Source organism: Heptranchias perlo, chromosome 22 (assembly GCF_035084215.1).
Source record: "Heptranchias perlo isolate sHepPer1 chromosome 22, sHepPer1.hap1, whole genome shotgun sequence".
In the NCBI taxonomy this organism is placed as follows: Eukaryota; Metazoa; Chordata; class Chondrichthyes; order Hexanchiformes; family Hexanchidae; genus Heptranchias; species Heptranchias perlo.
The window spans coordinates 45,607,544-45,626,871 of record NC_090346.1 but is presented as its reverse complement, the minus strand read 5'-3'; the positions used below and the strand labels follow the sequence as shown (position 1 = coordinate 45,626,871).

Sequence of the window (19,328 nt, the reverse complement as noted above, 5' to 3'; positions counted from 1 at the left end):
TCAAATATTGCCTCCTGATCATCGTAAAATTTTGTATGTGTCAAACAGAGTCTTATGATAAGTCAGTTGTGATTTCAGTTCATTTGTTCAAAGGTATTTGTTCTGCTTTTAGCTAAATGCACAACGTGTATTAAATCACACTAGTGCAACATGTAGCTTCAACATCCCTGGGAAATCCAAACATTACTGTTCATAAATAACATGTCTGCATATTAAGTGTGCATTTTTATTTTGTTTATTGATAACCTGAGAATCTAATGACAGTTGGGTATCGTTCACGGTGCTTCAGGCACTTTACACTATCAATAAATATGCTGTTTGCTTTTATTGCGATTTCCTTCTCCAGAGTCATCCGAGTGTTTTCCATGTTCTCCAGTGACATCTGGGCTTCTTTGAGTTTTGCCTGCAGAAGCACGATGGACTCGGTGATTTCACCGACCTCACATATCAAGCTGCCGATGTTGGGAGACAAAAGGTGGGCATCACTTGTGAGAAACTGGTCATGACACGTAACAGAACAGGAACAGTAATCATTTGAATAAATACCGTCCGCTTCTCTCAAACATTCTGTAGCTTACCTTAATTGAGCAGGGTCTCTGGTGAGTTCCACGTTGGGCCTGTAGGTCCTCTCGTACAGCCTAGTTTGAGCTACCTTCAGTGGAGCCTCTTTGTCCTTTATGGCCTGTTTTAGATTGGCAATGTTTCTCTCCTGGGCTGCAATCTGCTCAAGGATCTGTTCAAAAGAAAGAAATAATAGGATGTCGATGTACAGCCTCTAAAAGGTCCTCACTCATTTACATGAATGCAGTCTACACAATTATTAATAGAACTTTCTTTGGCGGGAAGTATAGTCTACTGAATTGCCACATCCTACTGGTGCACACATGGGGGCTAATTTCGTGAGATGAGGCTCCCAACATGGAGCCTTGTCACCAGCGAGCAGGTAAAACAGAGGATTTGATTGGCAGTGGCTCTCATTTTATTGTCAATGACATTAATACCAACCGAATTGCTGTCAATAATAACATACACGGATAAAGGCAACTTAACCCATCAAAGTTGTTCCCCTACCCACAATGTACAGTTCAGTCAATTGTGCTCTCCACTCAATCCATTTAACTTCCCATTGGTTTCAGCAGAGCTCCTCCCCATCCCTCATACAAGTAGGTCAGGCAAAACTCCAGTATACCCGTGCGACCTTTTGACCTACATTGCTGCAGCCCACTTCCGTTTAATTCAACATTTCTTAATTCAAATGATCTGTTAATTCAGGTTGAAATTGTACTAAGAAAAAAGGCCAGGCTAATTTGCATGGCTGGATAATTTTAAGAATGTTATGAGCAAAAGATGACTTTGAATTAACAAGAGTAGAATGTAGACCCATGGAGCTAGAAGCCGGGAAGCCATTGAGCTTCACAGTGTTTAATCACTTCTGTCTTGTGATCCTCGCTGCTGTTCCGAACCACACATTCAGCCTGAGCTTTGTTTTAAGGCGTCAATCAACATATTAATTAGCATATTATTAACTGCTATAGTTTGCAGTCGATTCCACTTATTCACCACTGTGAATGTTAATTCTTGTTTGAGGCTTGATTTTTTTTCACTCATGTCTGTTTGCTCAAAATTAAAATGTCAGCTTTTTTGGAAGTTTTGGGCCTCTTTACCAGAGACCACTTGTACAGTGGCCTTCCTGATAACGACACTGGGTTGCCCCAGTGCCAGGCTTATTTGATTTATTTAAAATAGGCAACTGAGGCTCCTCCTTCTCTGCAAACTCCACATTTAAATAACGAGGCGAATGACATCATGAGGCAAGGTGAAACCTCAAGAGGGCAATCAGCCAATCAGCTGCCTGACGTTGAGCAACAGTAATAAAGTCCTGATTTCACCAACATAGCTATGATCTCAAAATCTTGTCACTTTCCTCTCTGTTCCACTTAAGAGGCACTACCCTGCATTCTCTTCTGCCTCCAGGCATTTTCACTGTGTTGAAATCAACACTTATCATACTGTTCCAGTTTGACACAGTCTTTTTCAAGATTTCAAGACCGCGGAGTGCCTAATCTCCTGAGAGTCCCCGTTGTCCTACAGCCTGCAAAATTGGAAAACCCAAGTCAACTCAGCATGACTTCTTAGAATCATAGAATCATAGAAGTTTACAACATGGAAACAGGCCCTTCGGCCCAACACGTCCATGTCGCCCAGTTTATACCACTAAGCTAGTCCCAATTGCCTGCACTTGGCCCATATCCCTCTATACCCATCTTACCCATGTAACTGTCCAAATGCTTTTTAAAAGACAAAATTGTACCCGCCTCTACTACTGCCTCTGGCAGCTCGTTCCAGACACTCACCACCCTTTGAGTGAAAAAATTGCCCCTCTGGACCCTTTTGTATCTCTCCCCTCTCACCTTAAATCTATGTCCCCTCATTATAGACTCCCCTACCTTTGGGAAAAGATTTTGACTATCGACCTTATCTATGCCCCTCATTATTTTATAGACTTCTATAAGATCACCCCTAAACCTCCTACTCTCCAGGGAAAAAAGTCTCAGTCTATCCAACCTCTCCCTATAAGTCAAACCATCAAGTCCCGGTAGCATCCTAGTAAATCTTTTCTGCACTCTTTCTAGTTTAATAATATCCTTTCTATAATAGGGTGACCAGAACTGTACACAGTATTCCAAATGTGGCCTAACTAATGTCTTGTACAACTTCAACAAGACATCCCAACTCCTGTATTCAATGTTCTGACCAATGAAACCAAGCATACTGAATGCCTTCTTCACCACCCTATCCACCTGTGACTCCACTTTCAAGGAGCTATGAACCTGTACTCCTAGATCTCTTTGTTCTATAACTCTCCCCAACGCCCTACCATTAACGGAGTAGGTCCTGGCCTGATTTGATCTACCAAAATGCATCACCTCACATTTATCTAAATTAAACTCCATCTGCCATTCATCGGCCCACTGGCCCAATTTATCAAGATCCCGTTGCAATCCTAGATAACCTCCTTCACTGTCCACAATGCCACCAATCTTGGTGTCATCTGCAAACTTACTAACCATGCCTCCTAAATTCTCATCCAAATCATTAATATAAATAACAAATAACAGCGGACCCAGCACCGATCCCTGAGGCACACCGCTGGTCACAGGCCTCCAGTTTGAAAAACAACCCTCTACAACCACCCTCTGTCTTCTGTCGTCAATCCAATTTTGTATCCAATTGGCTACCTCACCTTGGATCCCGTGAGATTTAACCTTATGTAACAACCTACCATGCGGTACCTTGTCAAAGGCTTTGCTAAAGTCCATGTAGACCATGTCTACTGCACAGCCCTCATCTATCTTCTTGGTTACCCCTTCAAAAAACTCAATCAAATTTGTGAGACATGATTTTCCTCTCACAAAACCATGCTGACTGTTCCTAATCAGTCCCTGCCTCTCCAAATGCCTGTAGATCCTGTCTCTCAGAATACCCTCTAACAACTTACCCACTACAGATGTCAGGCTCACAGGTCTGTAGTTCCCAGGCTTTTCCCTGCCGCCCTTCTTAAACAAAGGCACAACATTTGCTACCCTCCAATCTTCAGGCACCTCAGCTGTAGCTGTCGATGATTCAAATATCTCTGCTAGGGGACCCGCAATTTCCTCCCTAACCTCCCATAACGTCCTGGGATACATTTAATCAGGTCCCGGAGATTTATCTACCTTGATGCGCGTTAAGACTTCCAGCACCTCCCTCTCTGTAATATGTACACTCCTCAAGACATCACTATTTATTTCCCCAAGTACCCTAACATCCATGCCTTTCTCAACCGTAAATACCGATGCGAAATAGTCATTTAGGATCTCACCCATCTCTTGTGGTTCCGCACATAGATGACCTTGTTGATCCTTAAGTGGCCCTACTCTCTCCCTAGTTGCTCTTTTGCCCTTTATGTATTTGTAGAAGCTCTTTGGATTCACCTTTGCCTTATCTGCCAAAGCAATCTCATGTCCCCTTTTTGCCCTCCTGATTTCTCTCTTAACTCTACTCCGGCAATCTCTATACTCTTCAAGGGATCCACTTGATCCCAGCTGCCTTGATTTATCGTAAGTCTCTGATGGTAGCGTTCTCGCCTCTGAGTCAGGTGGTTCTGGGTTCAAGTCCCATTCCAGAGGCTTGAGCACAAAATCTAGGCTGACACTCCCAGTGCAGTACTGAGGGAGTGCTGCATTGTCGGAAGTGCCGTCTTTCGGATGAGACGTCTACTCTCTCAGGTGGACGTAAAAGATCACACAGCACTATTTGAAGAAGAGCAGGGGCGTCCTGGCCAATATTTATCCCTCAACCAACATCACGAAAACAGGTTATCTGGTCATTATCAGACTGCTGTTTGTGGGATCTTGCTGTGCGCAAATTGGCTGCTGCGTTTCCTACATTGCAACAGTGACTACACTTCAAAAGTACTTCATTGGCTGTAAAGCGCTATGGTAAGGTTGTGAAAGGCGCTATATAAATGCAACCACTTCTTTCTTTTCTTTTTAACTCACCTCCAACTCTTTTCAGCCTTGGTGGTGTACAGCATTGTATGCTCATCCTTCACTTAGGTTTCTCAGTTAAAAAAAACGTCCAAACAAATACAAAGAGCACCAGAAGAAAATAGGAAAAGGCACATGGCGTATAAATATCCACCCATAATAGCAGATAACCTTTACAATTAAATTACATCCTGTTTTAGGGTTTTATATTTGATGTGATTTATGAATAAAAGTGAATGCTAAGTGAAGCAGGATCAGCTGACACAGGCATTTACCTTTCTCAGATGATGCTCCAGCTTGGCCTTTGTGTCACTGAGCTCTTCCAGGCGCTTGTTGAAAGCAGAGTTGACTCTATCGTACTGCTCACGCAGATCTTCTGAAGTTTCCAGCAGCACGTTGTCAACCAGAGCGCGAAGGTTAATGGAAGCCATTCGCTCCTGTTCAGCTTTGTAAATGTTACAGTGGGTAAACTGTGCCCAAGATTCAGGAGTAGAAGAACTGTGAGATTAATAAAAAACAACAGCATCAAGATTCAGTGGTTATTTCTGTGCAGAACTACTCTTTCTACAGTATTATCGAATTATAGACATTAAAAACATAGCTAGAGCAGGGAAGGGTGTGCAGCACCTTGTCAGAGGGACGTTTCCTCTCACTTAATTGTAACGGAGGCTCAATGGGTAGAGCTCTCACCTCTGAGTCAGAAAGTCACAGGTTCATCGTCCCATTCCAGAGACTTGAGCACAAAATCTAGGCTGACACCTTGGTGCAACACTGAGAAACTGCTGCCCTGTTGGAGGTGCCATCTTTCTGATGAGATATTAAACTGTTGTTTTCTAGTTTGAACTTGCAATAAATTCACATCAGCTGTGTTGATAGTTTTTGGTTTAATGCACGTCATAAGTGTTAAAGCACCCTCTAGTGGTGAATGCAACTCGAATTATTTTATTTTTTGCAATTTCTTTTTACATCATGTTGATATGCTTCATGTTCATGAAGCTAATATATTGCGATAGTGAGTGAACTTTACTGAGTGGCTTGGCTTGTAGATGACCTTGGAGGTTGATTGAAGGAGTCGTAATGATATCACTTCTACGTTACAACAGCGACTACACTTCAAAAGGACTTCATTGGCTGCAAATCGCTTTGGGGTGTCCTGAGGTCGTGAAAGACGCTGTATAAATGCGAATCGTTCTTTCTTGCTGATGTGTGCTGCTGTGCTTTCCCCTGTGTACAACCTATATGTCGATCAACAGCTGCCAGTGAACCAAGAACGTGGGACCTGATTTAAAATAATTTCTTCTGGCGCGGGGCCTTATTTCTTGGGCTGGGGATCCTTCCACAGTGTCTCAGTCCACATTCTTACGTTGGGGCTAGGGACCCTTGAGTGGGATGTACCAACTGGTTGTAGTTAGGAGAAAACTCAAGAGCATTCCCATGCTGGGGTCTGGGTAAAGGTTGCCAACCCTCCAGGATTGTCCTGGAGTCTCCAGGAATTCAAAATTAATCTCCAGGACACTGCAGCCAGCAACACCCGGGAGCAAAATCATTGGGGCATTAAAAAAAGTGTTTTATTTCATCTTCTTTGAACACTTTTGTTTAATAAAAATTATTGACGATGGGAAAAAGGCTGTTTGACTGATGGTCAAGAATATTCCGATCGGGTCACAAAGATTCTGTTCGTTTTCCGATTGGTCATGGGAAGGCGGTACGCTGCGAGGATGGGTGTGTCGGGTGACCAATGGCGGGAGCATGGGGGCGGGGCAAGTTGGAAGTGGCAGGTCATGTGATGAAACCTCCAGGAATACGTCCAACCAGAGTTGGCAACTCTAGATCTGGGCGAGGAGTCACTGTGCGGAGCAGGCGGTAGGGTGCTGGATCTAGTTTGACGGGGTGTTTGGTGATTTTTTTTTTTGGATGTTGTGTGCACCTTACACCAGTATGGCTTGATCTTGGGGCACAACTAGAAGATAGGAAGGACTGAGATCCCCAACACACTGCTGTGACTCCAGGGTTCCACTTGTGCAAGCAAGGCTGGGATGTGTCCAAATATAGATTGGGACCATGTGTGCCACTTCACAAATCAAATCCCAGGTAAGGTGCATCCCAGGTCTCTCTTGTTCAGGCTATTCAAGGGGAGTGGGACTAGCTGGATTGCTCTTGCATAGAGCCGACACAGATTCGATGGGCCAAATGGCCTCCTTCCGTGCTGTAACCACTCTATGATTCTATTTTTGCTGCAGGTGTATTTTCTGGACACATGGAAATAAAGAACATTTAACCCTTCAAAATGAATTTTGCCGTTTCTTCATTTTCTAAGGCTGCAAGTGGTCATGTGATTCTGACCTGAGTGGCCTAGTCAGTTTGGAAGTGATTACTTTTAAGTATTAGGCAGTGTTGTTTTGTTTGAATGGAATTTGACTTGAAGGCCCCATCGTCAATGAGTTGTAAGAGTTTTCTGTTGCCCTTATTATGCCAGGACTTGAAGCCCCTACCCAGGGTTGCCGATAGGATGTCAGGATTATGCCATCTGGGTGATGCCTCAGATAACCCCCCCCCCCCGCCACATACACACCCTGCCCCACTCCGCAGGAGATGGAAATGGCGGCCCACATCTCTCTAGGATAGGGGACGTGAGCTGCTCGGGTGGGAGACAGCGTTTTGGCCACAGAGACACAGGAGAGATTGACAGGACTATTTTTCCATTGCTGTGCAGGAGTGGTCAGGACGTTGCCTGTTTGGGAGACAAGTCTTCCTCTGTCTTTGGGTGGTTGGAGCTTTCTGATATTAATTTGGGGTTTTCCTGCGACGAGTCTGATGATCTATGCTTCTGATTCTAATTTGTGGGATTTGGACTGGGAGTGGGTGGAATAGGAATACGAGCTTGGGTGGGATGTTCATTTTGAGGATGTTTATTCTTCCCAGAAGGAAGACCGGGAGACGTCTTCTACAGGCCGTGTCCTCCTGGGAGAAGTGTCCTGCAGGTCATGCTCTCCCAAACAATCTTAAGCGTTTCTCAAAAGTTAGCTAGGTACAGCTTTGTTTCGAGCTTATATTAACCACCAGGTATACGAAAGGGAATATATTTATAATCATTAGGGATACTGTGCAATCACAGATATGGCTCAACTCTTCATATTTAAGAAAGAACGAAATTGCATTTATATAGGGCTTATTATGCCTCCAAGGCATCCCAAAGTGCTTTACAATCAATGGATTAATTTTTGAAGTGCAGTCACTGTGGTTTTGTGGGCAAATGCACCAGCTAACTTGCCCACAGCCAGATCCCACAAACAGCAAATGAATGTTTAACCAGTTTTTTGTTGCGGATGGTTGAGGGAGAAATGTTGGCCAGGACACCGGGAGAACTCTGCTCTTCTGAAAATAGTGCCATCTGGGCATTCAGACAAGGGCTCAGTTTTTAACATTTCATCCAAAAGATAGCACCTGAGAGAATGCAGCACTCCCTTAGTACAGCACTGAAGTGTCAGCCTAGATTATGTGCTCAAAATCTGTAGTGGGGCATGAATCGAAAGTATTACGACTCAGAAGCAAGAATGCTAACCAACTGAACAAAGCTGATTGAAAATACTTGAAGCCTTTAAACCGAGCATAAAAATGAATTAAAACTGCATTTCACGTTCCATTCCCCAACCGTAACACCCCTCATCTTGAAGAAAGCAAAATTTGCACAACTGAGTAACAATAGTTGCATTTATAATGTGGTTGAAAAATATTTTGGCACCTGAAAAAATTGTTGGAAGTGTTAACTCAGTTCAGCACCATGTCAGCACTGAAAGACTTTTCTACTTTTGGCAAAGTCAGCATCAGGCACTCTCAGTTTGGGGAAAACACAGACTGACACAGATTGTTGTTGTTTTTGTATCTTCACGCTCTTCCCTTGGAGAATAGTGTGAAATAGTGGAAGGATTCGCAACCTGATTAACTTGAACGCTCCTTCCATGGCCGTAACCATCTTTATACTATCCCGTGGGGTGCCTAGTCCTATATAGCAGGAGGGTTTTGTGGGATCCCGCAACCCTTACAGTGAAGGGGGGAGGAGCCACCCACAGCCACTGGATGAGAGTAACCCGCTGGATCTCAACTCAGAATTCAGAGATGGAGCTCCAGTCTCCACATGCCAGGACTGTCAGGGGCAGGGTTCAAGCCTTCTGACGCAAGGCTGGGAACGGAACACAGGAACAGGAGTAGGCCATTCAGCCCCTCGAGCCTGTTCCGCCGTTTACTTCGATCATGGCTGATCTGTATCTTAACTCCACCTACTTGCCTTAATTCTGTAACCTTTAATACCTTTGCCTAACAAAAATGCTACCACTAAGCCAAAGGCTGGCTCCACTGACACATGGGATAGATGGATTCTCCCCTCTCCCCATTATTTGATTTCTGAGTATCAATTTGAATTTGCCTTACTTGTCCTCGAACTTGGAAGAGTTTGGATGGAACTGAATGTTAGTGCTCTGGTCATTGAGGCCACCAGCCTTGACGTCAATTTTATACGCCTCATATTTATCGGACCAATCCATCTCCAAGAGTTCCTTGATATCTCTGTTCCTCCTGAAACAAATGATTTATATTGCACCATTAGCACAATGGTCGAATATTTAGAATAATACCACATTATTCAAGTACAAGTTGTTAAAGAGAGTGTACGGCACTCTCCAAAATGACAAAACTAAGAAATAATTTTTTTTTAAATGGCTGAACTCCCTTTTCTGGAAAATTAAAGTTAACTTTAAGGCTTAAGTAATACGTACAGGACAAAATGCATACATACATAATGGATGTAATGAGTTGCAATAGCATTGAGTTTAAGTTTTATGTAGGTGCCTTGCCATATGTGGGTTGGAGTAGTGAGCCTCAGCAGATTATTTGGTCATGAGGGGCCTCACAACCAAGCCCAACCCTGTTCTCAACCAACGTATCTGCAGACACATTTCCAGCTGGGGTCACGGAATCGCAATTAGGGACTGACCTTCCTCTCCCCGCCATTAGCTGCTGAAGCCGATTCTAGAAGACCTACTGATGCCCTGGCTGAGATCAGTTGAACAAAGCAAAGACCAGAGTTCGAACCCAGGGCTTTACTGGTCTACATTGCTCACTAAATAAACTCACGCAAGCTAATGGGAGAGTGAGTTTTGGTGCGTTATTATAAAGCAGGAGTTTAAAATATCAACTTTTGAAGAGAAAAAAAATTACGTCGGGCCAGAGAGATGTGGAGATGCACAATGGGTCAGTTAGCATCTGAATTCAATGAAAGATCTGAACGGAATATAAAATGTATATTCTGCTAGGTAATTTTACCTATTACCTAAAAATAAAGTATGCTAGCAGAATATCCATTTTACGTTCCGTTCGGATCTTTCATTGGAGGTGGTTTCATCCTTGGAATGCTGATTGACCTGTTGTGCACCTTCTGGTTTTATTTCAGTTTACAGCAATTGGGGGGGGGGGGTTCTTTTTATCATTTAAGTGTTCTGACACGCTGTACACATACCGTCACAGTTTACACTTTGAAAAGTTATACAAAAACTAAGAGATGCACCGCCTGAAAGGGTGGTGGAAGCAGATTCAACAGTAACTTTCAAAAGGGAATTGGATAAATACTTGAAGGGGAGAAAATTGCAGGGGGGAGTGGGACTAATTGGATAGCTCTTTCAAAGAGCCGGCACAGGCATGATGGGCTGAATGGCCTCCTTCCATGCTGTATAATTCTATGATTCTATATGATTCTGATTCCACTAAAATAAAACATTTATTTAATCAGAAGGAGTGGGGGGTATATTCCTGCAGGCATCATGGTCTTTAGATGGTTATGTAGTGGAAAATTGCTCTATTTAGTGCCCAAGCTAAAAATGTTGTAGTTTCTGAAATGCTGCATCTGAACTGACAACTATACAGAAAACTTCTCAAGTCATTTCCCCGTTCAATTTGTCACTGTTTTAAAAAAATGCAAAAATCACAAAAGTAACCAGAAAAATACATGGTAAAATGAGCTACAATCATTAGTAATTGATTTTTAAAAAGTGCCCTGATGGTGAGGCTCCCCTAATTAACATAAAATATAAGATTACCGAGCAATGATTTTGAGCATAAATTTAGACTTCCCTGCGGGCCGATGTCATATCAGTAGGTAAGTAACTTGAAATTGAAGACATAACGTAGAACGCACAGGAAGGGCAATGAATAAGTAATGAATCCATTGACATCTTATCCCTGACCAACAATGAACTTACCTTATCTGTGTATTGACCTGATCCAAAGTTCTCTTCAAAACTCCATGTACATTTCGAATCAGGTCAACTTCCTGTGTTAAAAAGAAATAACTTTATAGGAAGTCGCTTCAGAAATGGGCATTACTGATGGAGCTTTCACTGGTTGGTACTCCCATGTGTGAACTATTAAGCTTTCCAGGAGCAAGCGAGCCAGGTGTTCACTGACACTGGCAATGCAGCAACACACACACACACACACACACACAACGTTCTAGAGATTCTAGTTTATTTTTTGTCTCATTTCTCTTTCATGCCTCCACTCCTAAAGGCCAGCGACCTACTGGTACCTTAACCTTCACCGTCAGTGTAGCTCAGTGCCATGCAATGTGATGCATTTAGTCCACAAGCAATCAGGGTAGCTGATACAGCTTTACTTCAGATTTGCCCCAGAAACACAGCTCTCCTTCTCATTCAAAAGCAAAATACTCCAGATGCTGGAAATCTTCTCATTGTTGAGACGTTAGCCGTTGATGAAAGAAATGGGTATTTATCCCGGCTAATTGTTCAATTAATCTAATGGTACAGGTATTTCATTAAATTGAATCCTAATAGTCCAGTGACAGTGATACTATATTTTCAGAGTGACTAACGCTCATATATAGAACATGAAACTGATGGAGGTGAATTGGGCCTTTCCATCAACTTATGGTAAGAAATTCCACTGGTTCTGCCTACTCTGGGCTCAGCAAAATGGGAATCTCCTATTTGGGATTACACAGTCACTGTAAAACACTGCACTGTGGAGAGAAAAGTTGTCAATGGGTTAATGAACACAATTGAAGTTGTGTAGAATTATGGATAGTTGGGAATGAGTAATAGGGCTATGATTTACTCCTGGGTGTTCAGATCGCACCATAAAGCAATAAAAGCAGGCTGAGTGGTTTATGAGTGTCATATAAACACAGTATTAAATTGCACACACATGGTCCTTTTCTGCCATCTGTAATATATACAGTAGTCTCAGTATAAAGAAAACAATGCTAATGAAAGTTCAAAACAGCAATGAAATTCCACAGATTGAACACAATGCAACAAATATGGTCTTTGCAGAATATTAAATGATTCACAGGAGAGGGTAGCAAAGATCTTTTTTCAAGTTTCCAAATCAGAATTATAAGGAAATTATAAGTGTTTAATACACATGAATGTTATAGAGTTTAAACTGAGCAGTTCTAGTATTTACATTTTCTGTCTTTATTTAACCTATGGGTGGGTTGATTTTTTTTCCAGCCCATTTACTGCACTGACTCTCTCCCATTTTAAAATACGTAAATAATTTGCTTGCTGACCTACATAAAAACAATGACTTCAAAAGTAATTCATTGGATGTGAAGCACTTTAGGACATCCTGAGCATGTGATAAGATGCTATATAAATGCAAGTTTTTTCTTTTATCTGTAAACAAAGTATGAACATAGCAAGGCAGTTTTCTGTATTGATATGTTGGCAGAAAAAGTCAGTGCAACAATTTGGGATTTTGTTTTTAGTCCAATAAGATTGCTTACTTACACCCATGCAAAACAATCCTTTTGAAGTTTTTACAGGCAGCAATTCAAAATCATCTGATTCAGCAACAACAACAACTTGCATTTATATAGCGCCTTTAACGTAGTAAAACATCCCGAGGTGCTTCACAGGAGCGAATATCAAACAAAGTTTGACACCAAGCCACATAAAGAGATATTAGGACAGGTGATGAAAAGCTTGGTCAAAGAGGTAGGTTTTAAGGACCGTCTTAAAGGAGGAGAGAGAGGCAGGGAGGTTTAGGAAGGGAATTCCAGAGCTTAGGGCCTAGGCAGCTGAAGGCACGGCCGCCAATGGTGGAGCGACGAAAATCGGATCCGCACGAGGTCAGAGTTGGAGGAACGCAGAGATCTCAGAGGGTTTGTAGGGCTGGAGGAAGTTACAGAGATAGGGAGGGGCGAGGCCATGGAGGGATTTAAAAACAAGGCTGAGAATTTTAAAATCAAGGCATTGCCGGAGAATGAGTAAGATGGGCAGCACGACCCATTAAAACCTTCATTTCCATTTTTACATTGGTACATATGTTACAGAGAAGCAGGGACTAATGGGGTCTTCCTGCCTGTTTATTGATATTATTAAATGATAGTTCTCTTGATAGCATTAACATTTAAGGATGACAATTGGCAGATATCATCCATCATACGTATATGAACGTTGGGTTGGAAATCAATTGTATTGAGAGAGCTTCTTCCTTTCCACCTAAATTTACACAAGGTGACTGTACAAGATTGCTATTGCTCATGCAAAAGGTTACTGGTGGGTAACATGTTTGACCTGTTATCCATCACATAAACCAAGACAAGTATAGATAATAATATAGCAGTGAGCACTTTGAAAGGATCATCAAAGCAATTATACAATGACGCTATGATCAATCAAAGTAGAATGAATCTATGGATCACATGTTAAATGTATTTATTGTACTCAGATATGTGCCCCCATTATATGTGTCAGGCATTCTTAACTCAATATCATTTTGTTTCTTGTTGATTAATGGGGGGCGTTAGAATACAGAATTTAAAGTGGTCCAAGGCACAGTAAAAATGTCTGGTTAAAGTCTGTGACAGACTGAAGTAACACTGAAACAAAAAAAAAGTACATGCACAGATCCAGAGAAAATAAATGAATTTAAACTCTGATGGAGCTCTCAGGGAGCTAGCACAAGCGTGATGGGCCGAATAGCCTCCTTCTGCGCTATGAAATTTTATGATTGTGTCCTTGCTCCCACCAATAGTGGATCAATAATATTACAGTTGGGTTGAAATGCTGGCTACCTTGCAATTAGCAGACCTAAAATGGAGGCAGTGCAATTTGGTTTGTGGGCGCTCTCTGTCAGCACCAAAATTATCCTCTTGGCCTCATTTATTATTTCATAAAAAATTTATAGCAGATCAAAGATCCTGGGGCACATCTTGATGTGAGGGAATTAAAACGTGTTAGCAGCATATGCTCAAATACGCTGAAATCTATACTCATCATAAGATTATGGATGTGAACAGATTGATTTAAGCTATTCCCAGTATTGGCAGTGAGCAGGTGCAACATGTCAAGCATAGGCCTGAAAGAAGATCTACTGGTGGTAGCAGAATAGTCACTGCCATTTAAACTCCCAGCTCTGTAATCAGAGGAGGCTCTGCGCATGCCGAATTAGAGAGAACTGGGTGTAGGCAGCATAACTCCGCCCTGCCCACTCGAACCACTCCAAAAGTGCTGTCTGGGTCATTTATTTTTAATTGGGAAACCCAGTTGGAGGCCCAGGATCCATAGAGTAGGACAGCACCGAGACTGAAAGATAAAAAACAAGGTGGATCAGGAAGTAGTGATCAAGTAATACCAAACTTGGACAATATAACTGCACTGTATTTAAAATTCTCATCCTTGTTTTCAAATCCCTCCATAGCCTCGCCGCTCCCTATCTCTGTAACCTCCTCCAGCCCTACAACCCCCCGAGATGCCTGCGCTCCTCCAATTCCGGCCTCTTGCCCATCCCCGATTTTAATCGCTCCACCATTGGAGGCCGTGCCTTCAGCTGCCCCAAGCTCTGGAGTTTCCTCCCTAAACCTAAGGGGCTAACTGGCCCCTGGGCACTTTTTAAACCCAGCTTGACACTGCACTGGTGCTGGATGGGCTTCCCCAAGGGCATCTCATAGCAGCGTGTTCTGGAGTCAGATATGGAACATAGGAACAGGAGTAGGCCGTTCGGCCCCTCGAGTCTGCTCCGCCATTCAATTAGATCATGGTCGATCTGTATCTTAGCACCATTGATCCGCCTTGGTTCCATATTCCTTAATACCCTTACCTAACAAAAATCTATCAATCTCAGTTTTGAAATTTTCAATTGACCCCTCAGCCTCAACAGCTTTTTTGGGGGAGAGAGTTCCAGATTTCCACTACCCTTTGTGTGAAGAAGTGCTTCCTGGCATTACCCATTAACGGCCTAGCTCTAATTTTAAAGTTACGCTGCCTTGTTCTGGACCAGAGGAAATAGTTTGTATCTACCCTATCACATCCTTTAATCATCTTAAACACCTCAATTAGATCACCTCTTAATCTTTTATACTCAAGAGAATACAAGCTTTAGTCTATGCAGCCTGTCCCCATAGTAACCCTTTTAGCCTGGTATCATTCTGGTGAATCTGTGCTGCACCCCCTCCTTCCTGAGGTGCGGTGCCCAGAAATGGACGCAGTATTGATAGATTTTTGTTAGGTAAGGGTATTAAGGAATATGGAACCAAGGCGGATAAATGGTGCTAAGATACATGAAGTCTAACCAGAGCTTTATATAACTGTTGTAAACAATTTTACAACACCAAGTTATAGTCCAACAATTTTATTTGAAATCTACAAGCTTTCGAAGGCTTCCTCCTTCCTCAGGTAAAATATATAACTGTAGCATCACTTCCACCCCTTTGTATTCCAGCCCCCTTGAGATAAAGGCCAGCATTCCATTAGCCTTTTAATTTTCTTTGTATCAGTCCACTAGTTTTTAGTGATTTCTGTACACGGACCCCCTAAATCTCCCTGCTCCTCCACAGTTCCCAGCTTCACACCATGGAAAGATGGGTCCGTGTTACAAAGTGGAAGCCACTTTGCGGGAATGCAATTACTGCACCTTCAAACGCCAAGTCCTGACGTTTAAGCAACATTGCATTCTGCCACACACCTTGAGCAACTCCTCTTCCACCCTGTCTTTGACCAGATCCGGACCCTGGCGCCTTTCCCTGTTCTGCAGGTTGTCGGTTGATATGAAAAGAGCGATTTCGTTCGCGTCCAAGGCGATCTCCAGGCGCCTTTTCTGCTGCAGCAGAAGTTCCGTCTCTGCCAGCAGGTCCTCGATTTCCCTTTTCAGTTCCGATTTCCAGAAAAAGATGTCCTGCAGCCTCTCGCCCAGTCTCTTGGTGGAGTGCGCCTGGGTGTCATGGGTCAGCTTCTCTCTGTCTGAGATCAAGAACTTGGATTCGTCCCGCACGTTTTCCGCCGTGTCCCGGTCGGCGAAGGACTGGTAATACTTGGAATAATTGTTCTGCAGCCATTCCTCGGGGATGTACTTAGCTGTCCTAAAACCCGCGGTGGCCAAACCAGAGGAGGAATGAAGCCCCGTGTTCTTGATGATACAGTAAGGTTTACAAGGCAGCTCCTCTTCAGGGATGCATCGAGCAACCTGTGGATGAGTTACTAGAACTTCTGAGACAGACATTGTTTCTTGTTTCTCTCCCCCTCCAAACCTTTTATTCTCTCTTTTTTCCAAAAAAAATATATAAATACATATATATATATATTTTAAAAAATTGTGTGTAATGAGCTGGGTTCGAACCCTTGCCTCGTACAGCGGACGGGCTCTCGGATTCCCCCCACCACCACTCTTTGGTTGTGTCAAGTCACCAACAAGCTGCTTGCCGCCCTAACTTTTTGTTACTTGAGTTTGTTGTGAGCGTCGCGTTGCTCGGTTACCCGGGGCCGTTACTATGGTGAGAACGCGTTGTTACAAAACGTGGTCCACTGTAAACTCGATTGGCCATTAAGCAATGTGGTTGCTGCCAGCTGCCTCCCCCCTCTCCTCTCTCCACCAAAAAACGGTGTAGTTGCGTTTTAATCAGCGTTCATTTTCTTTATAGACTGCTCCCAAACTTTTCTTACCTCTTTTTTCCCCAGTTAATTTGCAGTGGACATGGCAGTGCAAAAAGGTGGAGGCTTATTGATTGTACTGATGAAATGTGGTATATGTACCATATAGGTTCAACTTCCAACAAAATAACAGAAGGGCTTGGGGTTGCCAACGTTCCAGGATTGGCCTGGAGTTTCCAGGAATTGATGATTAATCTCCAGGACACTGCTGGGAGCAACACCCGGGAGAAAAATCATTGGGCATTAAAAAAATTGTGTTTTTGTTTAATTTTCTTTGAGCGCTTCTGTTTATTAGTTTTAATGATATTGGAATGGGAAAAAGGCTGTTTGACTGACAGTCAAGAATCATCCAATTGGGTAACAAAGAGTCCATTCGCTTTTCGATTGGCGTGGGAAGGCAGTGCACCGCGAGGATGGGCGTGTTTGGTGACCAATGGCGGGAGTATGGGGGTGAGGCAATTGGAAGCTGGAGGTCATGTGATGAAACCTCCAGGAATACATTCAACTAGAGTTGGCAACCCAATGGTAGAGAGAAGAATGACGTCTCACCCACATGCCTTTGCTCAAGCCTATCTTAAGTTAATTTGAACAAAACTATCTTGGTCAAACTTTTTTGGGCTGGACCCCACCAAAAATATTGCCTCTCTACGATTTTGTTTCTCACCTCCCTTTGTTTGTTTTATTCCTACTTTTCACTGTCCCTGTTTTTTCTCTTCCTTCTTTCTCCTTTTTGCCTCCTCGACAGTTTTCTGATCCAACGACAACTTGCATTTATATAGCGCCTTTAATATAGCAAAACGTCCCCAGGCACTTCACAAGAGGGTTATCAGACAAAATTTGAAACTGAGACACATAAAGTGATATTAGGACAGGGTCAAAAAGGTAGGTCTTTATGAGCGGCTTAAAGGAGGAAAGAGAGGTGGAGAGGCAGAGAGGTTACGGAGGGAATTCCAGAGCTTAGGGCCTAGACGGCTGAAGGCACGGCCACCATTGGTTCCCTCTTCTTCCTCTGGCATTGGAACTGCTGTGTGAGTAGGAAGATGAGTGAACCAGGCAGGTTTCTTAATCAGGTGATTAGATGGGTTTTAAAAAGCAACCAGCAAGCAGACTGTTAAAATAAAAGTTGACAAGCCGGCTTGTATTAAATACTGGTCTGTAGTTTCCCAACTGTCTGTGTAGCAGTTCCGTCAGAGTATTATACACTTGCTGACTTTAAGCTCTTGATATTTTCACTGCACTACAGAACTGTAAATATTTGCGTTCTGAAAATAGTGGGTTGCGTCTGGGACAGCTTTTCTACATGTCCTTCCATCCCTGCAATTAAAAACAAAGTCTACCCACATAATATTTCAGCTCCAAATTGACCTTTCTTCAACAGTGAGTCACAAAGCTGCAGTGAATTTTGGGTGGAAATCAATCTTTTTTCAAAGTTGAAATTCACCTTCAGTTCTTGTGCAGAGATGAAACTGCTTCCTTACAAAACGTAGCACATACTGTGCCTTTGGCCTCTTGTACAGAATTCAGAGGTAAGCCTGAGTTTTCTTTTGCCACAGAGGTATAAACACCTATAAAATGTTCAGGGAGAGAAGAGATATCAGGAGCAATTCTGGGATTTGGAGTGGAGCAGGGAAGATAACCCACGCCCAAAACATTCTGGGGTGATGAGTATCCCTCCCCCCCATCACATCGGTGGGTGTGTCTATCTGTTCCTATAGTAAATTTCAACACATTTGTTGTATTTTTATATTTGTATTTGTGAAAGTGAAAAAAGTTCATGCTCATTAGGAACATAGAAACAGGAGTAGGCCATTCAGCCCCTCGTGCCTGCTCCGCCATTTGATAAGATCATGGCTGATCTGTGATCTAACTCCATATCCCTGCCTTTGGCCCATATCCCTTAATACCTTTGGTTACCAAAAAGCTATCTATCTCAGATTTAAATTTAGCAATTGAGCTAGTATCAATTGCCGTTTGCGGAAGAGTGTTCCAAACTTCTACCACCCTTTGTGTTTCGAAATGTTAATTCTTAAATCAAATTGGATTTTGAGCTTAGGGGAACCTATGAACTTATCACTTAATTCCATTGTGGCAATTTTCAAAAAAAATGACCAGCCATCATAATGGGAAGCAATTCATCGTTTGTTATCCATTAACATACAATTAAAATACTTTTTCAAAATACTTCCAAACTTTATTTTGAATGTGTGGAATTAACAGATAGTGACTAATGGTGAAAAATAATAAGCATATTATACCTTAGATACCAATTAAGAAATATACTTCAGTGTTTCAAAAAGTGGACTGTGGTCTTGTCTGCTAGGTTATCCTGATGTACGTATCTTGGTGACACTTGGGGAAAAGATAAGAACAAAAGGTACCATTTTTGTTAACAACATATTAATCTTTTTGGTGTTAATTTATCTGCAATCTGATTCAGCCCAATATATTTTTTATCATATAATGTCAAAATATTATCATGTCAGTTTCTACTATCAGATACAATATCTGATAAAATAAAAGATAGAATCAATATGATCTTTAGTTCAGAGTGAGAGGGGCTACTAATTGTATTAGGTTTATATTACCAACTCAAAATGTTACACAAGGCAAATTATTAAAATTTTAATTGCAATAACAAAATTAGGGCAAATTGAATTAGGTTAACCGCTAATAGATCAATATTTCAATATACTGGACATAATAACAATTTTGTCCTACATGATTAAATATATATGAGTCATGGCAATTTTGAGTACTTTTATCATAAATAATATAGTGGGCAGTATATTACATCTTGTGTTTTATTAAGTATTTCTTATATTATGTTGCATCGTCATTAAAATAACGCACTGCTATCAAA

The 19,328-nt window shown here is 42.2% G+C and overlaps 1 protein-coding gene across 1 annotated transcript; it reads right to left on the bottom strand.

Moving 5' to 3' along the window:
- Positions 1 to 212: 212 nt before the first annotated feature.
- Positions 213 to 16,211, bottom strand: tekt4 (tektin 4). Its single transcript, XM_068003468.1, has 6 exons — positions 15,507 to 16,211; positions 10,781 to 10,851; positions 8,958 to 9,101; positions 4,805 to 5,027; positions 579 to 733; positions 213 to 452 (listed from the first exon to the last, which is right to left on the bottom strand). Exons 1-6 carry the CDS (start codon positions 16,038 to 16,040, stop codon positions 236 to 238), a joined length of 1,344 nt encoding a protein of 447 aa, XP_067859569.1. The 5' UTR covers positions 16,041 to 16,211; the 3' UTR covers positions 213 to 235.
- Between the last annotated feature and the right edge of the window lie 3,117 nt (positions 16,212 to 19,328).